This window comes from Cervus canadensis, chromosome 4, assembly GCF_019320065.1.
Source record: "Cervus canadensis isolate Bull #8, Minnesota chromosome 4, ASM1932006v1, whole genome shotgun sequence".
In the NCBI taxonomy this organism is placed as follows: domain Eukaryota; kingdom Metazoa; phylum Chordata; class Mammalia; order Artiodactyla; family Cervidae; genus Cervus; species Cervus canadensis.
The window spans coordinates 69238201-69252474 of NC_057389.1; the positions used below are offsets into that span (position 1 = coordinate 69238201).

General features: G+C 52.8%; 2 protein-coding genes and 1 non-coding gene across 4 annotated transcripts; 2 read left to right on the plus strand and 1 right to left on the minus strand.

Moving 5' to 3' along the window:
* LOC122441156 lies at window positions 1-105 on the plus strand. Its single transcript, XR_006269287.1, has one exon. It is a non-coding gene; the product is annotated as a small nucleolar RNA U13 (small nucleolar RNA).
* Window positions 106-5484: 5379 nt separating this feature from the next.
* Window positions 5485-10450, plus strand: MXD3 (MAX dimerization protein 3). Its single transcript, XM_043465798.1, has 6 exons — window positions 5485-6253; window positions 6517-6622; window positions 7280-7309; window positions 7441-7555; window positions 9705-9888; window positions 9963-10450. Exons 1-6 carry the CDS (start codon window positions 6184-6186, stop codon window positions 10076-10078), a joined length of 621 nt encoding a protein of 206 aa, XP_043321733.1. The 5' UTR covers window positions 5485-6183; the 3' UTR covers window positions 10079-10450.
* Window positions 10451-10698: 248 nt separating this feature from the next.
* Window positions 10699-14274, minus strand: PRELID1 (PRELI domain containing 1). Of its 2 annotated transcripts, none has more exons than XM_043465796.1 (5): window positions 13974-14274; window positions 13163-13388; window positions 11621-11734; window positions 11440-11518; window positions 10699-11241 (listed from the first exon to the last, which is right to left on the minus strand). In XM_043465796.1, exons 1-5 carry the CDS (start codon window positions 14063-14065, stop codon window positions 11093-11095), a joined length of 660 nt encoding a protein of 219 aa, XP_043321731.1. In that variant the 5' UTR covers window positions 14066-14274; the 3' UTR covers window positions 10699-11092. The 2 variants fall into 2 exon arrangements, with proteins under 2 accessions (XP_043321731.1, XP_043321732.1); XM_043465797.1 differs by having other exon boundaries at window positions 13814-14266.

Here is a 14274-nt window from a genome sequence, read left to right on the forward strand (position 1 = left end):
ATCCTTTTGTAGTTCATGAGCACGATGATTGGGTGTTCACGCTGCTGCGTGACATGTGCCTCCTTCCAAACCTTGTTACGACATCGGCACATTACCTGTCTGACGTAAAAAAAAAAAAAAAAAGAGGAGAGAGAGAAGAGAGGTGGAGAAAAATATTTGAAAAACTAAAGACTGAAAAACATTCCAGATGCTCAAAACACACCAAGCAAGGCAAATGCAGAGAAAACCACATCCACGGGTATCATAGCCAATGAAAATGAGAGTGAAAGTTGTTCAGTCATGATGAACTCCTTGTGACCTCATGGACTGTAGCCTGCCAGGCTCCTCTGTCCCTGAGATTCTCCAGGCAAGAATACTGGAGTGAGTAGCCATTCCCTTCTCCAGAGGATCTTCCCAACCCAGGTCTCTGACATGGCAGGTGGATTCTTTACCGTCTGAGCAACCAGAGTCAATAACTGAAAACAAGAAAAAAAAAATTAGAATAGAGGAAATAAACACATTACATACAGCGGGAAGTGATAAGAATTCCAGCTGACATGGAAAAGAAATGCTAGTCAGAAGGCAAACCAGTAACATAATTAAAGTGCTGAAAGGCAGTCAACCTAGAATCTTATATGTAGTGTAAATATGCTACAAAAATGAAGATGAAATAAATACATTTTCAATGAAGAAAAGCTGGTAGAATGTGTTGTTAAAAGACCCACACTGCAAGAAAGGCCAAAGGCAACTCCTTTGGCTGAAGGAAAAGTGGTACCAATAAAACCCAGCTCTACAGACAGAATGAAGAACGCTAGAAATGGTAAAAGTGTGGTGAAATATAAAAGATTATTTGTTCTTAATTTTTAAAAAGTCAATTGACTGTTTAAAGCAAGATTGTAGCAATGTATTCTAGGAATTTTAATACATATAGAAATAAAATATATAATGACAGTAGTAAAAAGGATGGTAGAGAGTAAATGAAGCATAATGGTATATGTTTCTTACCTTATATTTTAAATTGTATGATATTAATTCAGAGTAGACTGTGCTAATTTAAAGACATTTATTATTACAGTTCTTAAAGTGAATACTTAAAAGACCACTTTAAAGAGGAAATGATAACCCAATTGTAGATATTAATATATAATATATAATGGAAGGCTGACAAAGACTCAAATAATCCAAAATAGTCAGAAAAAGAGGGAAAAGAGGAAAAGGACAGATGGGACAAATGTAAAATAAAAATCAAGATGATAGACCTTAAAATCAACTATGTCAGAATAATTGTATTAAACACAATTGAAAGTCAGAGATTATCAGCCCACAAGGGAAAACTCCCCAGTCATATGCTATTTGTAGGATAAACATGTTAAATACTAAGACACTGTTAGGTAAAAAGTAAAAAAGACAGGAAAAAACACACAATGAGAGCACTAATCAAAAGAAACTGTTGTGACTATATTAATATCAAAGCAGCGTTAGAGAAAAGGTTGTCAAAGATAACCTTGCATTTCAGAATGCAAAAATAATGAAGTCAACAAGATAAAACAATCATGAATGTATATGCACCTAGAGTTTCACATATATAAAGTAAAATGTGATAGACAATTTCACAATTAAATTTGGAGATTTTAACACTTATCTTCCACTAATAGAACTAGTAAACTAATAAGGATATAAATTTTTTTTTTAATGCAACACAGTCAACCAACTTAATCTGATGCTTTTAGAACATTGGAGGTAACAACTGGAGGATGCCTGTTATTTTTACGTGCATATAAAACATTCATCAAGATAGATCATATACTGGAACATACAGGCTTTGATAAATTTGATGAATCAAATGATCAAAATCATAAGAGTATATTTTCTGACCACCATAGAACTAAATTAGAAACCAGTAATAAAAAGACATCTAGAAAATTCCCAAGTATTAGACATGGAAAACACTTCAGGTTACCCACAGGCCTCAGGTCAAAGAAAAATTCTAAAAATATCTCTATGTGAATGAAAAACAAAACAAAAACAACACCTTAAAGTTTGTGGGATGGAGTGAAAGGAAGGTGTAGAAAAGAATAAAGGAATAAAGTGAATCATGTATATTTCCATGTGAAGAAACTAGATAACAAAGGAGCAAAAGAAATCCAAAGTTGATTGTTTAAAAAAAATGAACAAAATTGATACACTCCCAGCAAAACTTGTCAAAGGTGGTGGTGGGGAATCTACCTATATCAGGAATTAAAATGTGGACATACTACAGGTCTTATAGAGGCCTTTTCCTGGTGCCCCCACCCAGGATAACCAGGACTGTCAGTCACTCCTGAGACATAGTCTGGCCAGGCCTGGCCTCATGGCCTATTCCCCTGCACTTGCAGAGGGAGCAATTAGCCTTCCTGACTGACAGCCAGTGTTGTGCAGTCTCTGGTAACATGCCTGGAGTGGCATTCCGGGGGGGCCTCCAAGTTGGGGGCCTGTTGACTGCTATGCCACTGGCCTCCTGTGTACATAGAGAGCTAGGCCCACCAAGGTCTGTTGTCCCCTCCCCCCACGACAGCTTGGCCCGACCCCTTTTAAGAAAGGGGTTCCTCTCTTGCTGTGCTCCTAGGCAGACAGAGAAGGCTGATCCTGAGGGACACAGAGCCACTGCTGTTTTCAGAAGGATGCTCTGCGATTTTCAGAAGAATGGAGGCCTGAGGACTTCCTGGAGGAAGTGACATGTAAGCCAAACCAGCAGAGTCAGGGAAGTGGGGCAAGGGCAGGGCATGGGGCCTGACAGGTGGAAGGAAGGCACAGCCAGCTTGAACTTTGTCCTCAGGGCTGAGGGAGCCTTGGAGGGACTTTCAGCAGGGACACGGCCTGGCTAGCTCAGTGACCATGGAATGCTACTCTCTGGGAAGAGGGGAGGGTGAGTGAACTGGGAGAGACTGGGACAGGGAGCATAGAGAAGAGGCTGTGCCAGGTCCAGGGTCTGAGCCAGGCCTCAGCTCCAGTACTGCCCCACCTCCCCATTACTCTCACCTGCGGGGAAGGAGGCGAGAGGGCCCTGTCTCCTCAGGCATCCTGTCCACAGGGTGAGAGAGGATGGTGAGCCCGGGGCTGAGGCCCTGAAAGCCGCCCTCTTCCAGATGTCCTGACTGGGGCAAGGCAGCAGGGTAGGGGTCCCCTTCTCCCCTCCCACTCACTCAGGGCACCGATGCAGGCTCTGCCCCTTGGAGCCCAGAGGACACTGGTTTCAAACAGAACCTGCACTGAGGTGTGGGCAGTAAGGGCTGAGGGTTGGGGAGGCCACAGGGCTTCAGTGTGCAGGCTGAACTCGGCAGGACCGAGTTCTTCCCCAGACTCTTCTCTGAGTCTGGGGAAGAGGCTCTAAGACCAGTCACTGCTGAGAGGGCAGGAGCACTGGAGGCCTCTGCTCAGCCCTGCACCCAGATGGTACTAGTACTAGCATTGCCTCAGAGGGGCCCAGAAGGGCATCCAAAGGTTTGGGGCAGGAGCCCCTTCCTCCCTCACTTGCCCTGCTCCCTGGGAAGGATTGTTTCCTCTTCCTCTAGTTAGTGGCCCTGGGAGGCCTGAGGGCCATGCTGTTCCCTAGCTCAAAGCCTGCCCTTCTTGGATGAAGTCCAAACTCCTTGACATGGTTACTCAAGTCCCCCTTGCAGCCTCTGCCTCACTTCCACAACCTCCAGTTGGAGCAGCCCTCACTCTGAGCTTCCCTGGTAGCTCAGCTGGTAAAGAATCCGCCTGCAATGCAGGAGACCCTGGTTCTGTTCCTGGGTCAGGAAGATCCTCTGGAGATGGGATAGGCTGCCCACTCCAATATTCTTGGGTTTCCCTAGTGGTTCAGATGGTAAAGAATCCACCTGCAATGTGGGAGACCTGGGTTCAATCCCTGAGTGGGAACATCCCCTGGAGGAGAGCATGGCAACCCACTCTAGTATTCTTGCTTGGAGAATCCCCATGGACAGAGGAGCCTGGTGGGCTACAGTCCATGGGGTCCCAGAGTTGGACACTGCTAAGCACACAGTACAACTCTTTAAGAGCTCCCTCCCACTGCTGGGAACTCTTATCCTTCACAGCTCTCCCCACCCAAGGCTGGGCCACCTGGGTCCCAGATATCTTACTAGTTGGTTTGTGCCTACACTGTGTGGGTGCTGACTTTAGTGAAATAAAATGGGAAATTCATTCACAAGTCTTGTGACTCTTTTCTGCAGACATAATTAATTGGGGGTGGGGGTTTGGGGAACCCTTCAGTCTCTTCTGGGCCCTGCAAGCCTCTCCGGTGTCAACCTGCACCATTATCTTTGATCTCTCTACGCTGGCCACATTGACCTTCTTTCCATCTGCATACATCCTTTCAGCCCCAGGGCCTTTGCACCTGCTATTAGTGTGTCTGGAATTCTCATACATTCCTCTTATACATAGATAACACCTACTCAACCGTGTCCCAGAAAAACCTTCTTTGACCTCTCTGATTAGGTCAAATGCTCCTTTAGGAAGTGCCCTTACGTTGTGTCTTTTCCTGTGTGGACAAGTCACAGTGTATCTTTACTGTGTGATTACTATGTCAGTCTCCCTCCCCCTCATGCAAGAGCTTGGCAGAGGGAAGGACCCTGTCTGGTTCTGCCCAACCTTGCGTTCTCCAGCCCCCAGCACATTGCCTAGGGTCCTGCAAGTTCTCAGCAAGCATTTCATGAGCCAACGGGTGGGTGAAAGGGTGGATAGTCCCAGGCAGCAGTTCTTGGCTGAGCATGTCAGTGATTCCCTCTAGAAGTGACTCCTAGAGAAACTCAAAGGATTTGTCCAAAGAAATGAGAGGACTGACTGCCGTGTGCCATGTGTTTACCCAGGGCTGTCTCTATAAAAAATCTAGTTCCTCCTTCTCCCTCCTCTCCATTTCCGGGCCACAGATTCAGCCCCAGCCTAACAGTAATGCTCAACTCTGTAACAGCTGCTTTCGTCTTCCGGGCTCCACCCTTAGACTGTCACTGTCTCCGCAGGGGGGTGCCGCCCCTAGAAGTCACTGCATCATCTCCTTCGGGAGGCTAGACAGTCACGATAAAGAAGGGCTCATTGACTCTGGGTAAGGCAAAGAAGGGCTCATTGACTCTGGGTAAGGCAACCATGGGCTCCGTGGGAGGAAGAAGCCCGTGTCAGGTTACAAAATCAGCAGCTCCTACCAACTGCGCACGGCTCTGATCCTTCAATGCCCAGGCCTTCAACGACAACGGTTTCGCAGGGCTTCCCGAACTTACAGGAAAGAGGGCACTTAGCGGTGAGAGAACTCAACCCCGATGGCTCCAGAACGCAGGATTCTAGCCAGCTGGTTCTCATAAATCGGTACGCTTCTGACGTTTTCGTAGCAACAACTTCCCTGCAGATGAGGAGAAGCCGGAAGACTATTCCCATTCGCCACAGTAGGAAGCTGAAGCGCAGCGAGGAGCTCCGGGGGGAGATGGCAAGCCTGCAAGGATACTAACCCCCTAGCGCTGGAGCCAGATCCGCCCCATCCCCCGGCGCTTGCGCACTGCGGCCCTATTCCCCGCTTAACCCCGCCCCCATCGCCGGGGTTTTCAAATTTGAAACCTGCTCCTTTTCCCGCCCGAACGTGTTGACCAGCGGCGGGAGAGGGCGGAGCCGCGCGCAGCCAATAGTGCCTCCGAGGCCCTAGTGCTCCGCCCACAATGTGACGTCAGCAAGCCACAAGCGGCAGAGAGCAAATGGGCGAGGGCGTCCGCCGGCCCCGCCTCCGCGGCGCCCACGTGCAGCGGCCGAGCCCCGGGCCTAGGGTGGACCACCCGCCCCCATAGCACCACTCAGCGTGCGGGCCTCTGGTCACCAGTACTGGGCTGGAGACTGAGGCCCAGAAACGCCAAGTGGTCGGCGCGGGGTCGCTGAACGAAGCGGCAAGACGCGGCACCCCCACTCCAGCCCGGGGGTTCGCCCGAGGGCCAGGCCTGCAGCCGGCGTCGGTGGCAGCCCTAAGGGAGTTCTAGGGGGCGGGCAGGTGGGCGGAGGGTGGGCCGCGGTTCCCGGGCGCGTTCCAGAAGGGCGGGGCCAAGAGCTAGGCTGTCCCGGGGCGGGGCGTCTTGGGGGCGGGCCGGGCGCCTGTGTTTGTTGCCCCGTGTCAGTTACATTGTAACAAAAGTGGTGCCGCCGCTACTCGGGTCGGCACCCCAGGCCCGCCCGCCTCCGGCAGTCGCCGACATGGAACCGGTGGCCAGCAACATCCAAGTCTTGCTGCAGGCGGCGGAGTTCCTGGAGCGCCGCGAGAGAGGTGAGGAAGAACCTTTGGTCGGACTCCAGGCGGCGAACTCGCTGACACTGGCCTGGGCTGGGCTTGACTCCCGACTTGAAGAATGCATGGCCTTGGGGTAGTAGTCCTGCGGCACTGCCGCGCTCAACTTAAGAGGGGTCCGCGGGCAGTGGGCTGGAAGGGTTGGGAAAATGGCCCTGTAGCCCAGAATCCCTTTCTGACGGTGCCGTGCCCGGGGCGCCCGCTGGGACTAGCCTGACGCTGGCGGGGACTCTCTCTGGCAGAGGCCGAGCATGGCTATGCGTCCCTGTGCCCGCACCGGAGTCCAGGTCCAGTCCACAGGAGGAGGAAGCGGTCTCCCCAAGCTCCTGGCGCGCTGGACAGTGGGCGGTGAGGAGGGCCGGGGGCAGCGGGGAGTAGGGGGATGGGCGCCGTCCTTCATCGGGTCTCTCCACTGCCCACTTCCTCCTTATTGCTTGAATCTTCTGGGCCAAGTACCTTACTCTGGAGACATACGGGCTCCTGCTGTTTCTCCATCCTCCGAACACACACTCTTCGTTCAAGGACTATTTCTCAAGCACCTCTGATGTGTTTGGAACTGTGAATAACAGTTCTGGGTCCTGCTTCCACTCACACTCCTAAAACAAACCACTTGCTTTCCTTCACAGGCATTCTCCTTTTCTATCCTCTCAACCCTTTGCACACGCGTTCCCCCTCAATTTGAATGCCTCTCCCCCCACTACTCATTTTGGGTAACTTGTGTGGCTGGGCTCAGCTCAAATGTCACTTGTGTTCAGGAAGCCCTTCCTGATTGTGGCTAGGGGACACATTTGGACCCCACATCACCTGGGCAGACCTCTCTCAGCATTTGACCTCCTTACTGCCTCTGCCTCTGCCTGGCACTCAGCTGTCTGAGGCCAGCACAAGGTCCCCACCGTGGGTTAGTTTGGGGCACACATCTGTAGTGAGTTTTGAGCCCCTGGGGACTCTGGGAGGGTGTGGACAGTAAGTGACACTCCCTTACCCCATCCTCTCTGGCATTGGCAGGTCTGTGCACAACGAACTGGAGAAGCGCAGGTGAGTCCCAACCCTGCCCTGAGAGCACCAGTCCCCAGGAACAGCCTCCCTCTGGCCTTCCCTCCCCTGTCATCCCTCGTCTGGCTAGCGGGCCTGGGCTGGCACTGCCCTCTAGACCCCTCCCTCTGCAGGAGGGCCCAGCTGAAGCGGTGCCTGGAGCAGCTGAAGCAGCAGATGCCCCTGGGGGCTGACTGTGTCCGGTACACCACACTGAGCCTTCTGCGCAGGGCCAGAATGCACATCCAGGTAAGACACTCCCCTGGGGCCCGGGGCCAGCTTGCCAGGATGCTGGGAGAAGCGTAATAGGGAGAGACTGGGAGGAGCTAGGAGAGAAGTCTCATGTAACAGACCAACTGTGTGACATTGGGCTCTGTGCTTTTAGTTTCCAAGTTTAAGTAGGAAGAAAAGCAGGAAGTAACCCAAGAGGATTGTTCTGAGGCTTTAAGCAAGTTTTCCCAATAAATGTTCACTTGTTATTACAACGATTATTACTTGAATCCCAACTGTGAGACCTGGAGCGAATTAGGTAGCCTCTCTGGACTTCATTTCCTCCTCCATATGGGGGACATTCTGTGATGGGTCATTATAAGGGTCCCTCAGACTGGAGAGGACTGTTATTCACTCCTCCTCTCCTGCATCCTCAAGGCCCCCTGTTCTGACGGGCCTGTCCTGCTTTGGGAGGCAGGTCCAGAGCCCAGAAGGGGGAAACGGCCGAGAGGACGCCAGTGACCCTTCCTTACCGGGCTCAGCTCAGCGCCCCCTGGTGGATGGGAGTGGAATGTGCTGACTCAAGACGAGGCATCACCACAGAGTGGGGGCGCTTCAAAGCGACTTGGAAACAATGGAGGCCTTTTCCTGCCCTCCTGGCCCTTTTTGACAGAGGAAGAAATGGGCGTAGAGCCGGCTGATGAGAGGCAGATTCAGAACTGAGGCCTGTGTCTCTTGACTTGCATTCTTTTCCGCAACAAGTGAGCATGTGCTCTGCCTGTTGTGGGCACAGTCAGCTGTGGCAGAGACGGCCGGAGGTGCCACGCAGCAAATAAAATGGTGTGGAAACTGTTAGCATTGTCCTCACGGTGCCTTATGGTTGAATAACACCCTGGTTGGAAAGTGAGCTCCAGTGTCTCACGTGGAGTTTGCCTGACGGTTCTCAGAGGGATGTGTGTCTTGGGTGCCGGCTGTCCCATGGGCGGGACCTAGGGATTGCTCCTTCCTGGACTCCCTGCTTCCTGTTTTGCCTCCACCTGGCTGTCCTCCCCACCTTGCCCTGGAATGTTCTTTGCTGCTCATAGATCTGTCCAGGTCTGTCCCCTGCTGAAAACCTTCCATGGTTTGACAGGACAGCTTCAGTTTCTTACTTCCTGTGAAACTCAAGGCCCTTCACAACACAGGCCTTGCCACTGGTCTCATCTTGCCCCGGGTCCCACTAAAAAGCTGGGCTCTCCATACTCCCCGTTTTCACTCTGCCTGGATGTTTCCTCCTCCATCTTTACCTGGGTAGTGCTTATTCATCCATCTACACCCAGTTCAAATACCTCCTGACCCAGTTCTCCCCTTCTTGTTGATTGAATGCATGCTTTTGCCCACTGAGGGCCTGATTGGAGAACCCTTGGCCCTCCAGTCCCTGGATCTCAGGGCTGGCAGAGCTTGCCTGGAGGCGGCAGGTGGGGACTACTACTGAAGCCTTGTGGTTCTTGGGAGGGTCTTGAGGAGGAGTTACAAACTGGTAGCCTTTGTTTAATCTCTTGTCGTTTAGTTGCTCAGTTGTGTCAGACTCTTTGCAACCTCATGGACTGTAGCCCCCCAGGCTGCTCTGCCCATGGGATTTCCCAGGCAAGAATACTGGGGTGGGTTGCCATTTCCTTCTCCAGGGGATCATCCCTACTTAAGAAACGAATCCACGTCTTCGATTGACAGGTGGATTCGTAGCTTTCTAAAAATAGTGGATGCAGGTTCGATCTCTAGTCAGGGAATGAAGATCCCACATGCTGTGTGGCATGGCCAAAACAAAAACAACAAGCCCTAGGAGATCTGGCAACACCGGGTTTGTTTCCACGTGGCAGTAATTGGCCTGGGACACCTCCTCTGAGCCTTAGTGTGTGCACGTGCTGGTGTGCCCCAGTCCCTCTCCTGTCTCCATCGCCTGATACCAGCACACTCCACCCCTTCACGTCACTTGAGAGCCCTGAGGGCCTTGGAGATTGTGCGGCCCTCCCTCCCAACCGTGCAGACAGAACTCCCAGGCCACTTACGTGAGGCAGGAGGGCAGCAGGCCCCGGCTTCCTGCAGCATGTGGGAGCAGCCCTCTGGCACCCACATCTAGTGAGCCTGTCACATGACTGGTCTGCCGTCCAGCGGTGCCTGAGCCCAGCCCCTTGCTCCCCTGGATTTGCAGAGGCTGGAGGAGCAGGAGCAGCGGGCCCGGCAGCTCAAGGAGAAGCTGCGAAGCAAGCAGCAGAGCCTGCGGCGGCAGCTGGAGCAACTCCGGGGGCTGGGCGCGGCAGGCGAGCGGGAGCGGCTGCGGACGGACAGCCTGGACTCCTCAGGCCTCTCCTCCGAGCGCTCGGACTCAGACCAAGGTAAGTGCCCTGGAGTGGAGGGCTTGGCTGGGACGAGCAGGCCAGGTCTCCTGACTGGCCCTCTCCCTGTGCAGAGGAGCTGGAGGTGGATGTGGAGAGCCTGGTGTTCGGAGGCGAGGCCGAGCTGCTGCGGGGCTTCAGCGCAGGCCAGGAGCACAGCTACTCACACAGCGGCGGTGCCTGGCTATGACCCTCACCGCCCAGAGCGGCCTCTGCCCTCAGCCCACTCTGCGCCATCAGGCCAGAGCCCTCACCGAGCCTCCAGGGCTGCTTGGAGTCACTGTTGGAATGGACTAAAAGGACCCTGTGTGGGAACAGGTGCTCCTCGTACCCTGCTGCTGGTGGCTGGCAGTCCCACCTGGGAGAGGGGTGTTGAGCCCCCCTGAGTCCTGCAGGGCAGGCAGCTGGGGCCCAGGCCACCCTCCCGGGCATTTTTTCTAGCACTTGGCCCAGCTGTCCATGGCAGCAGGAAGCCTCTTGGGCCCTCATGTTCCTTCCTAAACAAGGGCCCCTGGCCTTTGCCCCATGCATACTGTATTTTCATTAAAAGCCTCTTTCTTAACTTCCTGTCCATGGTCTTGCCTGATGAAAATGTGGGAACTTCCAGCCACAAACTGGAAAAGAAGAAATGAGATTTACAGCCACCACAAACCCTCCTGACCGCACTGGGCAGCGCCCCTTTACTCCCCACAGCTTGGAGGCTGTCTGTCCATACTTCAAGTGTGGAACCAAGGCCGAGTGACGTGACCGTACTGAAGGCCAAAGCCAGAAAACCAGTGGGGTCAAGATTCAAGCTTTCTGACTCCAGAGTGGGGTCCGACTGAATTCAACAAGTATTTATTGAGTGCCTGTTACACGCAAGATTTTGTTTCAGATACTTGGGACACATCAGAGGATAAAACAACGGTCCCTGCCCTCATGGAGCTCACAGTCTAGCATTTACGACCACTTCACCTGGATGCAGTGACCCTGGGCAAGTCACTGCCTCTGTCCTCGGCCACCCGATGCAGGAGTAGGGAGGCCCAGCTCAGACAAAGGGAACTGGCCGGCTGTGCTGGAGATGCCAAACAGGGCCCCTGCCCTCAGCCCACCACCCAGACAGTCGAGAGGGCTAGAAGCTGGCTTTTAATGATAAAGTACAGGAGGCGGGGGCACGGACTGGCGCCGGTAGTCTGCTAGGCTGCTGCCTCGGGGCCTGGGCCGGCTACACGAACTGCTGCTGCTGCTGCTGCTTCTTCGTGGCTGCCTTGCTGGCAAGGTCCTTGGCCTTCTCCGTAGCTGCCAGTGCCGTCTCCTTGGCCTTCTCCTTGGCTTCCTTGGCTGTTTCAACAAGGGTTTTGGGAGGGGCCTCACCTGGAGCAAAGGGTGGGGGGCTGGTTTTAGAGAATGCCAAGAAAACCTAAATGACTTCCCGGGACATTTATCTCCTGGGGGCCAGGCTCTGAAGAAAATACTCAGTGTACAGATGAGTTGAGGGTGGACTCAGAGTAGGCTCTGGCCCAATCATAGCAGGTAGGACTTGAAACCTCTGTCTGTGTCCCGAGCCCTCACCTTGCAGCTTGGCCAAGATGTATTCAAAACCCTTCATAGTCTTGGTCACGTTGCTTTTGAACCGCGCGAGACCAAATTCCTGGCAAAAAATGACAAAGGGAAGGATTCGGAGTTGCCCAGGGAACCCCAGCCCAGACTCGATGATAAATGGCTTGGGCCCCGGCACTCCAATGCTGCTCACCTGGACAGCTCTGGAGACACCAAATAAGCTAGAGGAGACCCAGGCTTCCCGGCGGATTTCGGTCCAGCCGCTGTTATCAGAGTTCACACGGTAAACACATCGTTCCTCCACCATCTGTGCAGGCAGGCAAGTCAACCACCATCACCTGGGAGTCCTTCACTTGGCCAACTTACACATCAATTTGATTCCCTGCCTCTTTTCATGAGGAAAAGCATTCTTTCCCTTACCTTACTGGATTCTCAAATGGCACTTCAGGAAGAGAGTAGGAAGATGGAAAAAAAGTCATTTTGCTCTCTAAAAACCTCTCCTCTGACCCTTCACACTAAAAGGCACATGAACTCTTCAGAGGTCTTGTGGTGTTTTCAGCCTGCCATTTCGGGCTTCCCTTGTGGCTCAGATGGTAAAGAATCTGCCTGCAATGTGGAAGACCCGGGTTTGATCCCTGGGTCAGGAAGATCCTCTGGAGAAGGAAATGGCAACCCACTCCAGTATTCTTGCCTGGAGAATTTCAGGGCCAGAGGAGCATGGTGGGCTACAGTCTACCAGGTTGCAAAGAGACACACACAGTTCAATTCAGTTCAGTCGTGTCTGACTCTTTGCAACCCCATGGACTGCAGTACACCAGGCTTCCCTGTCCATCACCACTGAACAACTAACACTATGACCACCCACTTTGGCTCTTAAGCCGCTAGCAATCCAAAAACAGAAAAGGAAATCTGGCAATCACCACAGCTATCCTTATGAGGGAGGAGAAAGTGGACCTGTACTTCCGAGAGAAACACTTAAAAAGACACCTGTCACAGCTGAATTGAAAGGGAGGTCTCAGAGGTCTTATCTTAGTAATTTACAAAACACAGAGCTAGGGCCCTCAGATGACTCTGGGGCAAAGCATTAAGGTGACTCATTCTGTGACTTTGCGGGCAGACTTCCCCTCCCAGAACTTCACTATTCTCTTTGCACAATAGAGTAAGACCCACTTCCCTGTGTTATTGTGATGATTAACTGAGAAAGAATAAAAGTGTCCTGAAGGCTTTCAAGGTACTCATAGATGAAATGTTCCTTAAACTATTAATAAACCATGGGTTTTCAAGTCTTTTTTTTTTTAAAGCAAGAAATCAAAGGTATGTGGAACTTCCCTCTCCGTGCCCTGAATCTCAGGCAGAAATCCATTATATTAGACAGTCAGTCAAAGTGGGGGGTGGGGGGCAGTCCTTTCCCCTCTGAGGTACATCCAAGGTACTCTGGAGACTTGATGTTTGAAAACCACTGTCTCCTTCCCTCAGCATCATGCCTGTGGCCCAACCTATACTCGTGCCAGGCAGTGTGAGTGCCCTGCATTTAGTACTTACAAGTGGAAAACAGGTACTCCTCCACTGTATGAACGAGTTAGAAGACAGGCCTAGTTTGAAAAGACCATCCGAGTTTGTACTCTAGAGTTATCACTCTTCAGATCTGCTTGAATCATAGAAGCCCTCTCATGGTTCCCTAGCCACATGTATCTGGAGCGCTCTAGTTTGGAGGGGGAAGTGGGAGGGGTCTCACCATCAGCCGGGCGTGGTTGATGTTCCAGGTGAAGGTGGTCATGGTCTGGTTTTGTGGGTCCACAATAGAATCCTCCAGGATGTACACTGAGTGAGCAACATTGGCAGGAAACAGTCGCTCAGCCCAGCGGGGCATCCTGTTCGTCTTGGTCAGGAGTCGTCGGGACAGGAGCTTCTGGTCAGAGGTCACCTCTCGGTGCACTATGTCTTCCGTCAAGACATGTTTGCTGCAGGTGTCAGGGTGAAGGGGACCCTCAGGAGCCTGACCCTGGGAGACTGCCTGTTGAGGTTCCCATCTGGAGCCTCCACGCTCAGAATGGCCAGGCCTTTTCCCAAACTTTCAGAGTAAGCTGTGGTTGTGGCTCAGACCTGAACTGGAGCCCTTGAGCCTCTCCCAGGGCAAATTCCAACTCCCGCCCCCTCGCTGACCTGGATTCCTGGGCATTCCAGCAGGGATGGACCTCCTGATTTATTGCACCACTGGAGAGCAGTCAAGGGCAGAGAAGCAGGCAAGGGCCCAAACTTCCAACCCCAAGATCCCTCCCTAATTCCTGTGCTGCCTTCTCTTCCTGTCTCACCACAGTGAGATGAGAGAACCTTAAGACTAGGGCTTCAAGTAATCCACTGCCCAGGCCCAGCCTCCTTCCAGTACCTTGCAGGCCTAGTCTGGCCGCTTCCCGGATAGGGTTCTTCTGTCCTAAGCATGGCCAGGCTCTGGCGATCCCCCCACTCGAAGTCGAGTCTTTCCCGGCCCCCAGACTCCGATCTCCAAACAGTGAGGTGGGAGCGTTGCTTTTCCCTGGGCCACGTACCTATAGGGATTCGGGTACCGCTGCCAGAAGGCAGCGAACACTTGGTCCCAGGAACTCCGTAGCACGCTCTGGCCCAGGAAATACTTCACCATCGTCCCGGCCGGGGCGGGCTCAGCGCCCGAGCAGCATCAGGGGTGCGGAGCCCGAGGGGCACGCGGAGGCCGGGCTGGAGCTCGACGCTCGGCCGCCAGGCTAGCAGCAGATCAGTCGCTGCAGCGCCGCACCCAACCAGCCTCCACCACCCCCGCCGCCATGAGGAATTATCGGGCCGCGCGCCACTTCCGGCTCAGCAGTGAAGTAC

Excerpts from the sequence above, each read along its gene's own strand:
- PRELID1 (XM_043465796.1), bottom strand. The coding sequence starts at position 14,065 with ATGGTGAAGTATTTCCTGGGCCAGAGCGTGCTACGGAGTTCCTGGGAC. Across the intron at positions 13,389-13,973 it reads CGGTACCCGAATCCCTATAG|CAAACATGTCTTGACGGAAG; the intron begins GTACGTGGCCCA and ends TGACACCTGCAG. Across the intron at positions 11,242-11,439 it reads CATCTTGGCCAAGCTGCAAG|GTGAGGCCCCTCCCAAAACC; the intron begins GTGAGGGCTCGG and ends CCTTTGCTCCAG.
- MXD3 (XM_043465798.1), top strand. The coding sequence starts at position 6,184 with ATGGAACCGGTGGCCAGCAACATCCAAGTCTTGCTGCAGGCGGCGGAG. Across the intron at positions 6,254-6,516 it reads CCTGGAGCGCCGCGAGAGAG|AGGCCGAGCATGGCTATGCG; the intron begins GTGAGGAAGAAC and ends TCTCTCTGGCAG. Across the intron at positions 6,623-7,279 it reads GGCGCGCTGGACAGTGGGCG|GTCTGTGCACAACGAACTGG; the intron begins GTGAGGAGGGCC and ends TGGCATTGGCAG.